Source organism: Gasterosteus aculeatus, chromosome 11 (genome assembly GCF_964276395.1).
Source record: "Gasterosteus aculeatus chromosome 11, fGasAcu3.hap1.1, whole genome shotgun sequence".
Classification (NCBI taxonomy): Eukaryota; Metazoa; Chordata; class Actinopteri; order Perciformes; family Gasterosteidae; genus Gasterosteus; species Gasterosteus aculeatus.
In genome coordinates, this window is record NC_135699.1 from 8311028 (window position 1) to 8328890 (window position 17863).

General features: G+C 42.7%; 1 protein-coding gene across 1 annotated transcript; it reads right to left on the reverse strand.

Moving 5' to 3' along the window:
- Nucleotides 1–1862: 1862 nt before the first annotated feature.
- On the reverse strand, nt 1863–16002 carry kcnj19a (potassium inwardly rectifying channel subfamily J member 19a). The gene is made up of 3 exons (XM_040190752.2): nt 14959–16002; nt 6597–6813; nt 1863–3162 (listed from the first exon to the last, which is right to left on the reverse strand). The coding sequence occupies exons 1-3, from the start codon at nt 15622–15624 to the stop codon at nt 2498–2500; spliced, it is 1548 nt and encodes a 515-aa protein (XP_040046686.1). The 5' UTR covers nt 15625–16002; the 3' UTR covers nt 1863–2497.
- Between the last annotated feature and the right edge of the window lie 1861 nt (nt 16003–17863).

Genomic DNA, 17863 nt, shown 5'->3' on the forward strand with positions numbered 1-17863 from the left:
CCATCATGTAAACACACTGACTGTCGCCTCACAGCAAGAAGGTCCTGGGTTGGACTTTCTGTGTGGAGTCTGCATGTTCTCCCTGTGTCTGCATGGGTTCTCTCCGGGTGCTCCGGCTTCCTCCCACAGTCCAAAGACATGCTCCATCAGGTTGATTGGGGACTCTAAATTGCCCGAAGGTGTGAGAATGGTCGTTTGTCTCTGTGTAGCCCTGCGATTGGCTGGCGACCAGTCCAGGATGTACCCTGTCTATCGCTCAAGTTGGCTGGGATAGACTCCAGCCCCCCCCCGCGACCCTGTGTGCAGGATAAGCGCTTTGACAAATGGATGGATGTCCTTTCATGAAGGGACATTGTATTGTACTAGCATGTACTCTGGATAAACCAAGCTGTGTAATTCCACTGAAGCAGAATCCATCTTTTAATCTGATCCGTTCTGCAGTACTATACTTTCAGCACACCTTTCTGCCAGGTCATGTGAGTGAAACGCAAGCTGTCACCAGCCAGTTTGCTCCCCAAAATCTTTCTGCAGCTGTAGTAAAGCGGCTGTAGTCCAAGGATTTAAGTAACTAATGAATGCTGATTTTGTGTTAACTGAAAAGGACGTCTGTGGAGGACCATGTGGCTTCTTTTGTTTAGTGAGGGCAAAAGAAAATACCCCCACCAACCCTTTGTCAGAATGATTCGCATGGTCATTGCGAGCAGCTTTAGTAATTAGTTAATATCCACCATTCACATGAACTCATGGAATTTTAATAAGTGGATCTTAATAGGATCTTCTTCGAAAAAGCCTCTTTTTTTAAATTTAACGTTTTGTTTAATTGAATCTGTAAGTCGTTTAATAAAAGGAGTAATTCCAACTTTTTGTGTATAAGTGTAATAAGTATATAACTCTGTCTTAATCTGACGTTCTGTGACTTGTAATCAGCTTATTTCATATTAATTATTGTATAATTGGACAAATCATACAAAGCGTGAGTGAGTGAGTGTGGAAACATACAAAGGAGACTCATTTAGAGGAAAATAGTGTACAAGGCAGTTATTTCTAAACTGAGACGGCGGCTGAGGCTGCAGATGCATGATGGTCTCTGTGTTTGATGCAGGGGAAACCCCCATCATTGATTGTCCTGTCTCTGTGCTGCCGTGGTTGTGGAATTACACCTTTGGAGCTCAACGTATATCAGATATGCTGACTGTGGGGCTGAAGAAGCATTTTGTGAAGTTACCTATATAAAGTGTGGTGAGTTTATGTCAGGATTTGATTTAGCCCTGTCTCTGTTCCTCTGTTCCTTTAGTCTCGCAGGTCAGGAGCATTTGAGTCTTCTACAGTAGATCTCAAGTTTCACTGCTTGTTGATAAACGGACAGAATATGATATATATATAGTACTGGTAATGTGTACATATATATATATATATATATATATATATATATATATATATATATATATATATATATATATATGTACATATGTAGATAGCCTGCATATACGTACGTAGAGGAATTGATACCATGCAGATATTGGTGTATGTGGTCGTAGGAGTAAAGACCACATAATCCATCCTCTGTGTGTGTCTGACCACATTACTTCTGTCTGCAATGATTGGCTGACTATAATGAGCCGGCATTCTCCGATAAGAACACTTCATATTTCCTGTCCCAGACTTAGCGATGCTCATTATTCTCACTCTCTCTTTTATCTATCAATGCCCGCGAGTGAGAAGAGTGTCACTTGCAAAAGGGAACAAAAGAAGAGCCTAAACGTCATTGCATTGCTGTGTTACTTATTGACATCTGGGGAAAACTTTTACACGTTGAATTTTCTTTTTTTTTTGCCGTGACAGCAATAAAAACACAAGGAGGAGAAAGATTACCAGGATTTATTATTATCCTCATATAATTTATATTTAGACCTAAGAGTATTAAATGTATTGGTGCATACATGGACTTCGTGTGTACATGCACTTGTAGAATGATGAAGAAACCAACCCATTTTCACTCCCAACTCGTCAAATTGTTCGGCTTCGCCAGTTCCCCTTGTTGGAGGGACAGACTCTCTTCCTGCAGGGTAATGTTTGTGTCATGTGCAAAACTGAAAGTAAACATGAACATTTTGTCTCCTGAGTCGCCATGGTGACTTTTCCTCAACCTATTTGGAAAGGACACTGCAGTGCGTACCTACTGCGTCTAGCTTCTACGCGAGGTGAAGCGGGTGTTTGACGAGTCAGGAGTGAGAATGTGTCGAGTTCAGATTAAGCATGAAGCTTGTGTTTTCTTGTTTGGTGCATAACAATACCTGCATGAATGCCATGAAACAACAAAAATCACAGTTATTCCAGTAAATTGTGTCCCAAGACAGAAAACATCAATCAATTAACCGTCCAAAAAGTCCCATTTCGTCGCTTCAACCGCTTTAAAATGGTCAAGTACACCTCCTGGATCTTTTTCCATGCGCGTGTCCTCCGGTCTGTCCGTAATCGGAGGTTCTGTGCCTGGCTTTCAGCGGTCGGCGTTCATCTTCCGTAGCTTTGCTGGCAGGTTGTCCTCTGGCCTCCCTCCAGCCGAGAGCAGAGGGCTGTGCATGGGGACCGGCGTGGGGGACAGTGCGGCCGTGGTTAATAGGCTGTGCTGGCACAGGTCTCCGGTAGACTGGGTCATGGGTTCAAAGTCCACCTGGAGCGACTTGAGGTGCAGCCGATTCTCCGCTTCGGGTCCTTGCGTGGCGCTGAGGCGCTGCAGCTTCAGAGGCAGGTCCCCCGTGCTGCAGGCCTTCTCCGAGTGGTGGGAGCTGAGCAGAAGCACCTTCCTCTGCAGGTCCTCCTTCCCGGATGAACTCATCCTCTGCAGCTTGCTCGGCAGTCGGCCGCCGGTCGCTCTCCTCCTTTCGTCCGATGTGTTGATGCAGTCCACTGAGAAGACCCGGTCACGGCGTGCGCCGTAGCTCTCAGTCAGTGCAGGGGAGGGACTGTGCGCGGGTGAGGCCAGTGAATTCTTCTCTTCGTACTCCTTGACGCTGTACGCCGGCGTCGGTACCTCGAACGTGCTGTGGAACTGAGAGTAGTCTACCCGGAAAAAGCCCTCCTCCAGGGACATCACCGGCAAGAAGCGGTGGCCCCACAAAACCTCATCCTCGGTGTATGACGTCCGGGCCTGGCAGGTCATGCCTACAAGAGACGGGCGACAAGGTGGCGATATTTAAGGGGTTTAGCGAAAACAATGAAATATGGAGGAAGGTGAAAGGGCAGCATTCCCTCCATCATTAGCTTTCTTTCTTCCAATATGCTTTTCTTAATTGCTTATAAGGTCATGGCGGCATGCTCCTTCCTGAGCACTCCACTACCTGGTCCGAAGTCGCACACTGGAGACTGACTGCAATCATAAACTGTATAGGAAGGACACTTAGCATGGTCTTAATGGTTCATTAAAGAAAGATAAGCAGCTATTACTGCCGTCCGATATTAATACTTCAATTCCCTCCCAAATTGTAAGCATGTGATCTCTGGTGCTCTGAAATATAACGCTTATGGACATAAAAGACATCTTATAGACCATTTCAGGGGGACGTTTAACCGTCTTTAAATATTCCTTCCTGGAGCTCAGAGCAGTGTCGTTTGTTTGCATGCAATGCTGAGAGCTTCCAGTTGTCGTATGCTGTTGATGTGGACGAGAGGTGAAAGATACTTGTTATCAGTGCCGCTTGTGTGGGTCATGATAGTTACCAGTTTAAACCTGGTCCACGTGATAAACAGTCGCCTGTCACGGTTCACTCATCAATACATGAATGGCAGGAGCCATGAGTCCCGTCTGGACATGTTTTTATTGTAACTTGTGGTGTTGATGTGTGCTGACATGAATCTGATCTAAAACACAATAAGGTATTGATAAAATGCTGGCATACTTGTTTTCCAGGTGATTATCAATCATGCATAATTCAAAGAGGTTCTATTAAAATTGGTCATTGTCAAATCTCATCACACTTTTACTCTTATTTTAGATATTCGCTGTGAGTTGTTTGATGATCAGTATGAGTCCACATCTGCTCCAGTGGATCCGCGTGTACTTGGTCCTTTCTGTTAAACACTACAGTTTGCTGTCGAGTAGGAGTCAGAGGGATGATGTGCGCTGTGTTATGTCATAGCCTGATGCTATTCTAGGCTCACTAGTCATCTTCATCCGCGGAAAAGTCAGTTGAACATTTACACAAAGCTCATTTGGATTGCTAATTAGCCCAGATGGTTGTCACCACAAAGGCGATTCTAGGATAGTTTTTCCAGCTGTTTTCTCGTCTCTTCCCAGCAGGAGGATTTGAATATATTTCAGCTGACGGCAGATACGTTAGACAGCAGTCAAACCGGTGCAGTGAAAGCTTGAGGACTTAGAACCTGACAAGTATGCCAGTTTTGTTTAATCATTGATGTTTCATGTATCATCGGGGTTTTCCTCCAGCTGGTTAATGTTTACACCATCCTGTATTAAATTAAAAGCCCTCAGCCCCACAAGGCAAACACAACAGAGTGAGAAAGACGTCCCTGAAGAAAACTTTAGGCAAAATCTCTTGGAGTGGCCTTCGATTGGGCACTTTTTACAGAGAGCATTGTGGTGCTTTGCCTTTCACGTGATGCTCTGTTTGATGTACCCAAACACACAGAGAAGGGTTTATCATCTGCATGATAGGGAAAGTGCAACTATCACATGGTGTGGATATAACGGAGTAAAATCAATTCAAGAGATTTAACCCGAGCCGTGTGGACTACCCGTTACTCGATGGTTAACAAAGGTCTGTACCACGATGGTGGCGTTCGCTTTTTGTTTGTTTGACATTCTTAAGGCTGTCGGTGTATGCGCTGCTTTTTCCAGTTTAAAAACATATGATTTATGTAAATGTGTAGCATATTTACATGGCCCATTTCTGGTTATCAGAGTACCTTCTCTTTTCAGATGGAGAACATTGAGCGCGTTTACATAAACATGAGTATACCATTTCTGATTGTGTTTTTGAAGTATCCCCTGAATCTGTTTGAGCATGTAAACATTATGTAAACCCGTAAAAGTTCATATCCTCTTTATGTGTAACGTGAATTTCTCTGTGACAAAGTGGCGCCAATACCTGCACATGACAGAGACACAGTTTCAAGTAACATGACAGAGACACAGTTTCAAGTAAGTATCAACATTTCTGGAACAACAAAGAAACAAAGAGGCAAAAAAAAGAGCCGTCACAACTTCCTCCACTGCTCCCCGTCCAGTGCGCCAGTAGTGGAAGTGACAGGCTCACACAAATGAAGAATAGCTTCATAAGAGAGGTGTCGCTGTGGAATTGGTATTTCATTGCCTGGTAAGTGTGTGGTCATGAAGGAGGATGTGGATAAGCTCAGAGAAGAAAGCCGTTGCAGAGCAGAGAGGAAACTAGCAGTTGAAAACGCATACAGACAAACAGCAAACTCATTGGTGACAAGATATCCCTGAGGTGTCAGGACTAATTTATTACACGAGGGCTTGAAATGGTTTAGGTTATTTCTTTCCAAACAAAGAAATGTTTTAAATCAATGCAGTGATAATGCTTTGCCCAGTTTAGGCGTATTACCTGTTACTGTAACTGTCAAGGTTATATTTTCAGGGTATATGAATTGAGGAGAAACCCTAACCCCTAACCTCTAACTCAAATACCAGTCCTGCTAATTCTTCGGATGTGTTCAAACAGAAATGTGTCTGCCTCAAAGACACAAACTAATACTGGCATTAAGCTAGGCAGTCGAGGGGATACCTGTTAATGCGTTGGCGGTTAATGGGATGTGTTTGTCAGTTTGAGAAAGATGGGATGTATATCGTGCACACTGCCCTGCTCGTCTCCTCAGCTGTGACACAGCGCCGCAACACTAAACTTGTGTCTGCACCCTGATTTAATGGTATAATCAACAGAGCCCAGTGTTGCCTCCACGCTTCCCCGCTGATGCGTCCACGCAGCCCTAAGCCCGTTCAGCTCTGTGGTTTCTTCTGTAGCAGATGCGAAATTAGGGTTAGGGGGGATAGAAGCAGGCAGATGGATTTATGTGTATTGGACTCGAGGGGAAGAATAATTCTGTTTAAAACGGATATCTGTACTCCGCCTGTGGATTGCGGTGGCGGCTAGTGTACTCAGACGCATGCTAACAATGTCTCACAGGCTCAGAATAACCTACGCTCTCAAGTGTCATCTGAAAAATGGAGTGGAACTCTGACTAAAACCCAGGCCGTTCATCATACATGACCACAGGCTTTTATTATGCATAAGGTGGCAGGAAGCGTTTCAGAAGTAATAACATATCTCTCATAATTCAATCAGGGTGTCATGTGTTGTTCTCGTTTTTTCAGCTCCCACCTTCTTCAAATATGTAAAACCAAGAATTGAAGAAATGAGATTTCACAGATTTTGGGTCACTTGTATCTATTAGACAGGAGTGTTATGTGAGTTTGTATTGAAATAGGAATTTACATTTAGATTGAGAATGTGTGAGAGTGAAGAAAAGTAGAAATTAGAAAGTGATGGAAGTGGATACCAAAAGCATGAAAGGGTAGAAATAAGTGATGGGAAAAGTTTAATTCCATAAAAATCCCTCACCAGTGGTCTCCACGATGCCCTCGAGGATAACAACAATCTCAAACTCTTCATTCATGAGAGAGCGCTGAGATAAGTCGAAAAACGGGCTCTTGGGATTGATTTCATGGCAGATGGTGAGAGGGGACACCAAGAAGAGCTGGTCTGCACCCGTCCCAAAACCAACATCCAGCTCACACTGGTCCAGAGGCAGGAACTCGCCCTCGGGTGTCTGACGAGACTGAAAGACAGTCAGGAGAGAGTAAGGGAGGGAGAGAGACAAAGAGAAAGAGAGAGCAGATGAAAGGTTACCTATTCAAAAGCATCAAAATGGATTAAAAGTATCAAAACTAAAAGTACTTCTCCTATGAAATACTTACTCCTGAGGCATTAAGGCACAAAGAACCCTTTGTTATAGCTGCTGGAGGCATTCGCTGCTGTCAAACCCCCCAAACGAGATTAAATCTGAGATAAACTAAATCAAAAAGATCTAAACGTGATTACTTCAGGAGGAAATGAGACAAACAAATTATGTTGGTCAGTTCTTTAACGTTTTCTTGAGCTGTCTCCTTTTTTGTGTAATATTGGAAACTTCCCCCTCTTTAGTCTCAAACTTAATCAAAATGAAACCATCTGAGATGTTTGATGAAAGGTCGAACCAATAAATGCAATAAGTGCATTATTAAAGCAATAAGGTACAAAAGGCTGTTCTTTGTTGTCCAATAATGTGACAGTTCGGGGTGTTGTTAGGCCTGACGCGCACCTAACAACACCCCCGAACTGCTTATTATTGGACGACAAAGTACAGCCTTTTGTATCTTATTGCTTAAAGAAAACCTCTAAAATGTGCTAAGGAAGCTCGACATTTTTTATGTCAGCCGCTAAATGCCCTGTATTTATTAGTTTATTCGATTTTATACGCAATTTGTATATATTTATTATGATGTAGCAGAAAATACAACTGCGATTGTAAAAACACTTAAAAGCCTGAACGTGTGCTCCCCGTCGGTTTCAAACTTCCTTTGTGCCCGGTTTGCAGTGGCCGCAGATTTGGCTCTTTGCTTTGATTTGCACGTGGGACACAGGTTTTGCACCACACTTGTCCACACAGGGTTAACTGCTGTGGAAAGCACTGACCTAATGACGTTGGCGCTCACCAATAAGGTCCTGGATGTATTTTCTTTTTTCCTCTCGTAATCCGTTTTATCAATTTGTTCACCTTTCTGTTCTTGTTTGCCTCCCTCACTTAGCAGTCTTTGTGTTCCTGCACACTTCCCGTCAATTTGTGGTAATTTTCTTACATCCTGCCGTCAGAAAAAAGGCTTGCTGCTTTTTATATATTGATTTTAATATTTTAAATATAAAAAAGTGTAATAGCCAACAATTTCAAAAAGTTGTTTCTGTGTCAAGATTTTTTTGTTTTTACCTTCAAAAGCTAAGATTATCTTTGCAAATTGACATAATTTAGATAATGAGGAGATGAGACACTTCTGGGGTTCACTTCTGGGGTTTTAATATACACGATCTTCACGTAGTCACAACAATTGTGATACTCAGGAAACTTTCTTTTTAAGTCAATATTTAAATAACAACAATGTTTTCACCGCCAAATACACTCATACTGCCCCCACACACACACGCACATACCCGCACACACACACACACAAACCCCCACACAGCTTTATGATGATCTCCTGGAAACAGACAGACAGACACATACACAGTCCCACCCCGTATCTGCCACATTTTCTGCCATCTTTAGATCTCTTATTCTCGTTAATCCTAAAATAATTGACACAATATTTCCTCAATGGAATTTTTTTCCTCCAGCCCTCACTGAGTGAGTGTCATAGATCATAGATCTGTTTGTTCAGGCCCAAAGTGGGATGACTTTTAGCACGCTGTGACTTCTGTCAGTTACATTATTACTGCACCTCTACTGCCCCCTAGTTACAGTTGCTGCGTCGGAGTTGATCAGATGTTGCTAGCAGGCAAATTAAGCTCAATGACCCAAATGATGTATGCTACTATACCTGCCGACATGGCTTGTTGCCATGGCAGCCTGTTACGACCCCTCCTTTCCTCTAGGGATTAGTGCCTTGCTCGCTGGCGCTGTGCTGTCTTTCACAATGTTGAAGTTTTGTTTGCTGCACATGCAGTACAGACAGTACAGATTACTGATAGCTGACTCAAGTTATTTGTATAGTTCATTTTATTCGTTAAATAAATGTAAATGTGTGTATTACTTTTAGCCCGTTTGAGCCGGGCTGTGACATCACTCTGGTATTTTAGCTATGAAAAGGTTAAATCTCAAATTACACACTTATTTTGTCTCTCTATTTGGCTACTTAACTGAGATGCTGTTGACTTCAGGGGGTAAGCATGCTCATTTTCATTGTGTGTTAAAGTACGGCGACCATGCTGTGTCCCAGTATGTCCGGTCTCCTGAAACCAGAACAAATATCCGTAAAAAAAAATAAAATATCACTAAAATCATTACTTTAATTATTAGTAATAATATACTGTATTTGTTTTCAATGCTTGCATAGACATGTATCATGTTCTGTCCCCCTCAAAATTGAACACAGATGTGTCCTTAGGCTTATGTGTCAATCAATCAAAGTGTATTTGTCAGGGGTGTCATAAGATGCTTGCATCTCTTTCTGACAGAACCTGTCAGACATTTTGACGGTTAACCGTCATGCCGAAGAGAAAGTCTGTCTTCTCCAAAGAGTTCTTTCTTTAAAGTAGGCCACCCGGCAACAGAAATGTTGTGTTCTGCACACAGGCTGTGTAAAACGTGGACGTAGTGTCCTAAGGCACCAAATGGGTGAGGGGAAGCCGTTGTGAAGCCTTGTGAAGCTGTCGTCTTTCTTGCAGTTGATCCAAAAATGGGCAAAGATGAATAGTCGGTGGAGCTCAGGGAGGCCCGGCTGATTAACTGAATCCTTAAATTCTGCAGTTGTCTTTTTTGAGAAAGTTTTAAAAAAAATAGCAAATGTTGAACAAGGTCCAGAATATTAAGCTCCAATTTAATGGAATTATAATGGTGGAAGACATTTTGCAGTCTTTACACCGAGGTTGTTGGAAAAGTATAAAAAGAGGGTGATTTATGTTGATTTTCATTCAGAAATAAAGTGGATTCATTACATCTCTTGCTTATCATCGAACATCAGCAAGCGACCAGTCAAACACTTTATCCAGACCTCTCAGTGACATTGCCCTATTATTTAACCCTCTGAGAAGCGACAAGTGTGAATGAAGTGTGAGTAATCAGGCTCTGCATTGCCAGAAAACGTTCTATTCCCATCTTCTGTGAATACCAATGAGCCGCTCTACTGGATTTATGTCTGGAGACCACTTCCATGGCGTTGTTCAGGTGCTTACGGGCCGCTCGGGTGGATGTGAGTTACTCTACGCTGGCTCAGGGAAATTCTGCATTTCACTTTCTGTCATCGCCACTGAAGATTAAAATGACGGACGACTGTGTGCAGACATTGACAGGCAAAGCGCCTCAAACAGACCCCGTTCGCGCTCTCCCACGCTTCTGCTGCACACAGATCCTGAGATGTACTGTTTTTTTTTTCATGTAAATTCTACACTGCATCAATCTCCCCAAGCTCTACCTTATCAAAGCAGGGACCTTTTTTATTTTGGGGAAATTGTACAGAAGAAAAAACAGACGTACACGCAAACACATGTACGCTGACTCACCAATCCAGACAACCTGTCAGCTGCTCATTAGCATTAGAAAGGCATCATGGTTTTGTTTCATGCTCACAAAAGGTGGTGTGAATGATGTTTATGGATGACGACGGTAAATAAATAAAATTGATTAGAACTAATGTGGCCCGATGCTCCTTCCTACCCAACTCCACTCCACACCGATGGCCGAGCCGCAGCCTCGGAGGGGGCTGGAGGAGGTTGTAGGACGCCGGGTTGAGTGACTAGCCATCTCGTATCACACTGGCTTTCCTTCTTCCAGATACTGTCAGCCTATTTGGTACATTTAGAAAGGTCGGCAGTTGAAAGCGGTGGTAATTGGTGAAGATTTGCTTTCTGTCTTATTATCTGGTATTATCTGCAAATATGCAAAATTCAAGGGAAAAATCCCACTGGCTTTTTGTCGAGGAGCCGCACTCTCTATTGTGTTGTATTATACTGACAGCTGTTGTATTATTTTGTCTATCCCATTCATATCAATGAGGGTAGGCTACATAATTGAACCTGTTTAATGCAATGCAGCTCGACAGCGCCATAAAACTAAAGTAACAAAAACCAAAACTGACGGTCAACATCAAACACAAAGCCTGTTGCGTCCTCTCTTTTGATCCATTGCAAAATGTCCCTATTTCATGACACAATGAACCGAAACACAGCACAGTTAAAACAACTTTGTACTGTACTGATATTTACAATAACCGCTCCAAACTGGGCTGAGACATCGACCTGAGTGATGGAAAAGTGAGATTGAATGAAGACATCGTCTGGGAGATGCTCGGTATGTCAGTACTCAGGTTGATCAGCATATCAAGTGACTTAAACATCATGACCATTGCTTCACTTCTACAATGTTTATGGAGTTCTATTCTTCTGAGACATTATACCTGATCATAATAACAACCCCTTAACTTAAACTTAATATCAACCGAAATTAAAACCTCTCTGAAAACTAACATCGAAATGAAATAATGTTTGAAAAGGTGTGTATGTGTTATGAGCTATTGACGTACATCATTTGAGTCCCCTTCTCTCCTCCTTTGCATCTCTAGAGTTGCATTACAGACCATCAAAATTTGGAATCACCAATTACTGTTACATTAGACAGGAGTGTTATGTGAGCGTGACTAATTTCCAGAAGTCAATATGCTGACACGGTCCATTAAAAAGTTTTAGGAAACACTATTCCGATGATTTCACATTGGTCTTAGATGGCAGTTTTCACCATTCATTCCCAATAGTATGTCCATTGATTAATTTAACAGTTGTTCTTTTAAGGTTAATGTCAGGTGGAAGCTTACAATGTGCAGCACAACTTGTTGGGAGTAAGTGGATGAAAACTCAAGCGAGGATGAATGTTGAGTCTTACTAATTAGGAGGCTAAAGCTTAGCCTGCACCAAAAAATACATTGGGCAGGTCCGTCATCAGGTCAGTCAGATCACCACAACAACACAGTTATTTTTATTTTATTGATAATACATGTAGACTTTGTTATGATCTGGTTTGTTTCCCTTCCACATAAAGTGTCTGAATCCTCAATGTGAGTCTCAATGACTTTAGCGGCTGTTGTAGCAGAAAAGGTGTCACAATGTTCTTGGCCCAAAACGTGTTTTGTTGTAAATCAGAGGCAGCCTCTGACTTATCAATTCAACAAAGCTCATGCATTATTTTGGTCAGGAGCATTATTTCTAATTTCCGTCTCCTGGCTCAGACACTACAAATATACACACTCATCTCCTACATGCCAGTTTTTGATTGCCGTGGTGCGAAAAACCCAAGAAGATGTTGTCCGTCCCTGCGTGCCTTTTGAGCACCTACAGAGAAAAACATCCCATTCAACTTTGCTTGTTAATCAGCGACTGCAGGGCTTCAAGGCCTTTATCTAGCACAACCTGATTGAACTGCATCTCTATTCTTATTAGACAAGAAATGGAAATCAATTCCAGTTTCAGTGTAAGTAGCCTATCCCGCAGTCCTCTGAGGAGATACATAGCCGAATGGATTTCTCACCCTTGTATGAAGATACCACTCACACAATGAACATATCAGGAAGGTTTCCCCTTTTATTGCTAGCCTCTCTCCAGAACTTTCACCACTTTCCATCACTTTCAATTAGGTCTTTCGCTCTCTCCACCCTCCCGGTAAAACCAGTCACATCCCCAGCTGGGATGTTCTACCGGGACACGCTCTGAGGCCATCATGGAGGCTCTGCAAAGCAGCATTTCAGCTTCTTATGGCGAGGCTCTGCATCTGTCTCTACAGTAACCATCGGCGACCGTTCAGCGGAGCTCCACTGTCCGAATGCAGCAGTATCAACAAGTGGCTTCAACATGTACACAGCAAGTTGACACTCACTGGACAAAGTGAGGGCTGCGGCTTTATCTGAGCACTGAATTGTCCATCTACGATGGATGTTTTGTCACCTGGTTTTGATGTTTTCCAGTTGGTGAACATGTCGCTGCGTTCTGTCTGAGCTACTACGCGCCGTCTGTAGGATGCCAGGAATCAGTAACAGAGTCTGACAAAGGTTATATTGATGACCTATTAAGCATCTCCTGTCCCTCCACTGCAGGCGACCTGATTCCATAACAGAGCTTTGTCAGCGATAATGCTCCAGCTAATAGGAAAGAAAACAAATGACAGTGAAGACCAACAGTATCCAGCCTGTGGGCAGATGAACGGAGGCCCACGTCTAACCAAAACACAGAGTGCATCTTACTTTGGGGGTAAAAGTATGGTACTTTTATCTTACAATACAATGTACTGAAAGTTCTGCGACTACATGAATGGGGTCGAGACAATCGTTCCCTCCACAAAGGAATAGTAAGAGTATGGTCTTCTAAAATCTATCAAGAGTTTATTTACTCTGTTTACCCCCCCAAAACAAATAATTGTTCCTAAACTCTCTGCCAAACAAACACACACAAGTTACGTGGAGGTTAAAATACTTCCATTAATGTCTGAGTACTTTATATGATGAGGTTTAACTCGATGAGGGTTGCAGTTCAACAGCACCACCAACATTTCTTTACAGGGAGTGCACTGAAAGCGTTCAGTATAAAACCAAAAGAAAATGATTTGAGGGTTTTCTTTTGAATGTATAATCTAAATAAGGCTTTTGTTCTTGCACAATGACTCGTTTATTTGTTTGTGTTATGTACTCTGGCAGAGCTGCTGCAAAAACTCGGTAAGAGGTTCTTTGAAGCGAAAGAATAAGGTTAAAGCCCTTAAGCAATACTGTAAAACCCCACTAAGGAGCACATAGTGGGTGTGGATTTTTTGTTGTGTGTAGAAAATATGTGAGTTTTTCTATTGACTCTATTTCATGCAGTCCAGAAGTAAAGGTAAAGGAGAGTGAGTCTATAAAACAATCCTGTGTGCCTCGGATATGCATTTCTTTTTTAAGTAACACACTTTCTGAATGTTCTCCTTCTGGTGTCATTGCTCAAATTAATACATTAAATCTCATGACTAAGATTCACAGTGGGTGTGTTACACATTTGGTGAAAAATCTATTTGAGCTTCTGTCTCACAGGATACATAGGTCCATGTACGGGGGGGGGGTTACGTTATGCCTGTGGGGGTGTTCACCCCTTCATGCTAGTAATAGTGAAATGGCCTACATGCATCATTAAGCGCAACTTCATGTAGAGAATGCAGCAATAAACAAGCTCCAAAGGCCCCACTAATGCTGCTTTTCTTCTATGTGGCCCCTTTTGCACATTCGACATGAGAGGAGTCAGTCGACCTTCCTCGCGAGGGGATTTTCTGCGTTGTTGCTAGTTTTGCGAGATTTTTTTTAGCTGTATCCAAAATATTCATTAGTGGCTCATCAACAGTGACACAGATGGCATGACGGATTCACACACACGCACACACACACACACACACACACACACACACACACACAACGATGTGACTAAAACAGCTGTGTTTCTTTTTTTGTTGTCATTTTACATTTCAGCAAACAAAAACATAAAAAAATACCCTCTTAAGAAAAAAAAAAAGAAGATAATGCATTTCTTTATGGGTGCCATAAATACACTTTATGCCCGAGTGCTCTTTCCCGGGGGGAAGCTGTTTTACTGACTCCAGTGATCTGAAGTGTTATGTGAGGCTCCCTCTCACCGTTGATTCAACTCACATAACTTTCCTCCTCAGGCGGCCATCTCACTGCCACATCCACTTACTGCTACACACCTATTTGTCGGGGTGTCGCCACTGATGCAGGACGCATTGTCGACCACCAACACTGCAGCACTTTGGTCTCTTTTCTCAGAGTCACAGTCAGCCTCACAACCCTGCAGCTGGAGGATTATGGCAATGACTTAAGGCTGTTGTTGTTGTTTAACACATAATGGAACCTTTTTGTTTGTTTGTTTGGCTCTGGGTTCATTTTATCCTTCTTGCATATATATGTATGTGTATGTATGTGTGCATATATATATATATTTAAAGCATATGCATGCATCCTTGCATGCTATCCTTATATTACAAGGCATGTTCATTTTAATGCAACTTTCCTGTTCAGTTCTATTATTTCTTAGTATGTTAAAAAATGGTCAGCATGTGCTTGACTTCCACTCAGCTCCCACACTTCGGTTTCGTTTGTTTTCAGAGACTTCTCGTGGTCATCATCAGAGAGTCTCTGGTGGTCGAGCTTACCTTTATGAGTTTGCACCTTATCTGAGCGGACACCATGTGGCTGTTCCGCAGGTTGCCCACGCGGAACATGAGGCAAAGTTTGCCGTCTCGCTGGGAAATCACGGCGTCCTGACTGAACATGAGCGTCTCTGCGCGTTTCTTAGGTTGTGACATTTTGATGAACATGCAGCCGATGAGAAAAGCGTCCACTATGGAGCCCATCAGCGACTGGAACAAGAAGAGGATGATGCCCTCCGGGCACTTCTCTGTAATGTACCGGTAACCGTATCCGATCGTGGCCTCGGTCTCGATGAAAAACAGAAAAGCGGAGGGGAAGTTGTAAACATTGGCCACGCAGGGGGTGTAGGAGGCGTCGTGGCCGTGATTCAGGTCTCCTCTGATGTAAGCGATGATCCACCACATCGATGCCATGACCAGCCAAGCGATCGTGTATGTTAGGATAAAGATGAGCATGTTCCATCGCCACTTCAGGTCAACCAAAGTGGTGAAGAGGTCAGAGAGGTACCTACTGGTCTCCCCGCCGAGGTTTCCGTGCTGCACATTGCAGCGACCGTTCTTGTCCACGAAGCGTTGGCGTTTCTTCTTCACTGGAGCAGAGAAAGTGTCAGCCCGATTCGTGTTAACCACCTGGTAGTCTTCGCCAAATTTTCTACGAAGTGCCGCCATTTGACCTGTCCTCAAGTAAATAGAAAATAACTTGCTTTTTAATCCATGTTGTTGATTGTTTGAACCTCCAAAAAACTGTTTCTGCTGTGCGTAAAATGTGCCATGGACACTTTAGCGCGCGTAAATCCTCGGAATGACCCTCCCCCAACCTCCCCCCCAAAAACACGCCTATGTCAGCGCTTTTCAGCCGCTGATTTTATACGTGTGTTATATGCATAAAAATCCACTTTTCTTCCAGTTATTTCACATGACATCAGAGGACCGCTGACTGAAGGTGCGCGCTCAGCCTCCACTGCCTCTGACTGGCGCGGTGCTCGCCAGCGGAGCGAAATACGAGCAGCTGTCTACCATTCACAGCTTCTGGTGGGCTGTGGAGAATGGAGAGATGAGTGTGTGTGAGGGAGAGATTGGAGGGGTGGGAGGGAGGGGGGGAGGGACAGAGGAGGGGAGAGTTACACAAGACTGCGTTTTGGTATAAAGAGAGAGAGAGAAGGAGAGGTGGACCATTTGACTCTTGTCAAATAACTAATTAGAAGATCAAAATCATTCATTCGTAATAAATGCTTACATTGCAGTTTCATTGAAGCTGATCCTCTGCGTGATCAACAGCACGCAGGGACACACGGAGCCTGAGTGATGATATCAGAGGATCTTTACCTTCATATTAAACTGTGCCATCTACTGGTAGGACGATACATGTGCATATATTTGATAACGGAAAACACAGTTCTTTTCCAGGCTTGGCCCATTTCAAGTCTTACATTCAATATGTGCTTCTCCTCTTTCCTGTGAAGCCTTGTTATATATTTAGACATTGGATTAGATGAGAGAGGATGATTTCCTGGACAAGTACCCCCTTCCCCCCCGAAGGACAGTCCAAAAAAGGATGCTACGGCCTTGGCTATCTTTGCCCTTGTATCAGTCAGACACAACTGTCTGAATTGCATGTAAGTGTAACTAATGGATTATTACAGTTTCAATCACAGGGGTGAGATGAAGGAGCCCTTGACTGATCAGCTGAACCTCCTTTCAACTGTTTTCCGCTCAGACCTTTAAAGGGTATTCCAGAAGCAAAAGAGGCCAGAAGTCTTACAAAACACAATCCAAAATCAGTTCATTGCATTATTTATGAAGTAATCTTAAAATTCCTGGGCAAGATATTTGAGTACTCTGTTTAAATTATGTAATGCATTGATTTGGTTTTCAAGTGTTTGCCTTGGGTTACTTTTTTTTAGTTGAGGCTTTTGGGGAGCTGTGTGATTGTACAGTTACATCACAACACAGAGACGGGAACTCATGAAGGGTAAGTTAATTATATAAATCTGTTTTCTTTTAATCTCATAAACTGCATTATGTGTGCATAATGACATGGCATATATGCCATTTATGTCATGATAATGACATGAATGGCAGTGTATGGTAAGTATGGTAAGGGAATATACAGTATTTGTGCTTTCAGGTAAAACATTTCCTGAATGTTAAACTCTCCTCTCCTCTTCTGGTGTGCAGAACAATCAGTCAAAATTGCGCATATAACATTAGGAAACAAGAAACACAGATATACTGCCAGAGCGCTTTCCTGTCGGCAGTCGGCTTAGTAATGATTGAGTGAACTAATTTGCCGTGGGCTTGAATTTTTTGGACGGTTATGTATCTGTTAAAGTCCAGCACTCCATCTTGACACAGGTAGATTCATCTAATGATTTTAGTAATGTTACAGGGGACTCCTCCAATTTAACAACATGTTAAGCTAAATCAGTATCCTTTAACGTTTCTAACACCAGACAGGTAGATCAAATACTGTATTTCAAGATAATTTGGAAATATTGTAATACAATGGATTTGGATTAATCTTTTTTATTTAAGTGCATCATATTGTAGACATGATATTCCATCACCATGCACCAGAGCTGCAGGCGATAAAACCTACATCAGAACACAAAATGGGATTTGACTCGTCACCAACTACTAACATTGGTTTTGAAACGCCTTATTCAATTCAGCAGCTCTAGCTTGGCTTACTTATTAACATGTTATATTGCATTTGTTGAATCCATACAAAAACTCGTAAATGTAGAAGTCTTTTACTGGGGTTACATAACTGTTTCTCAGCAGGGCAAAGTAACTTCCTGCAGTAGGTTGCATGGCACCCTCACTGTGACTGTATACAGATGTTGTGCTAAGATAAGATACACAGCTGCTGGTCTTGGGTATTTATTTAGCGCAAGAAAGGTTTTCT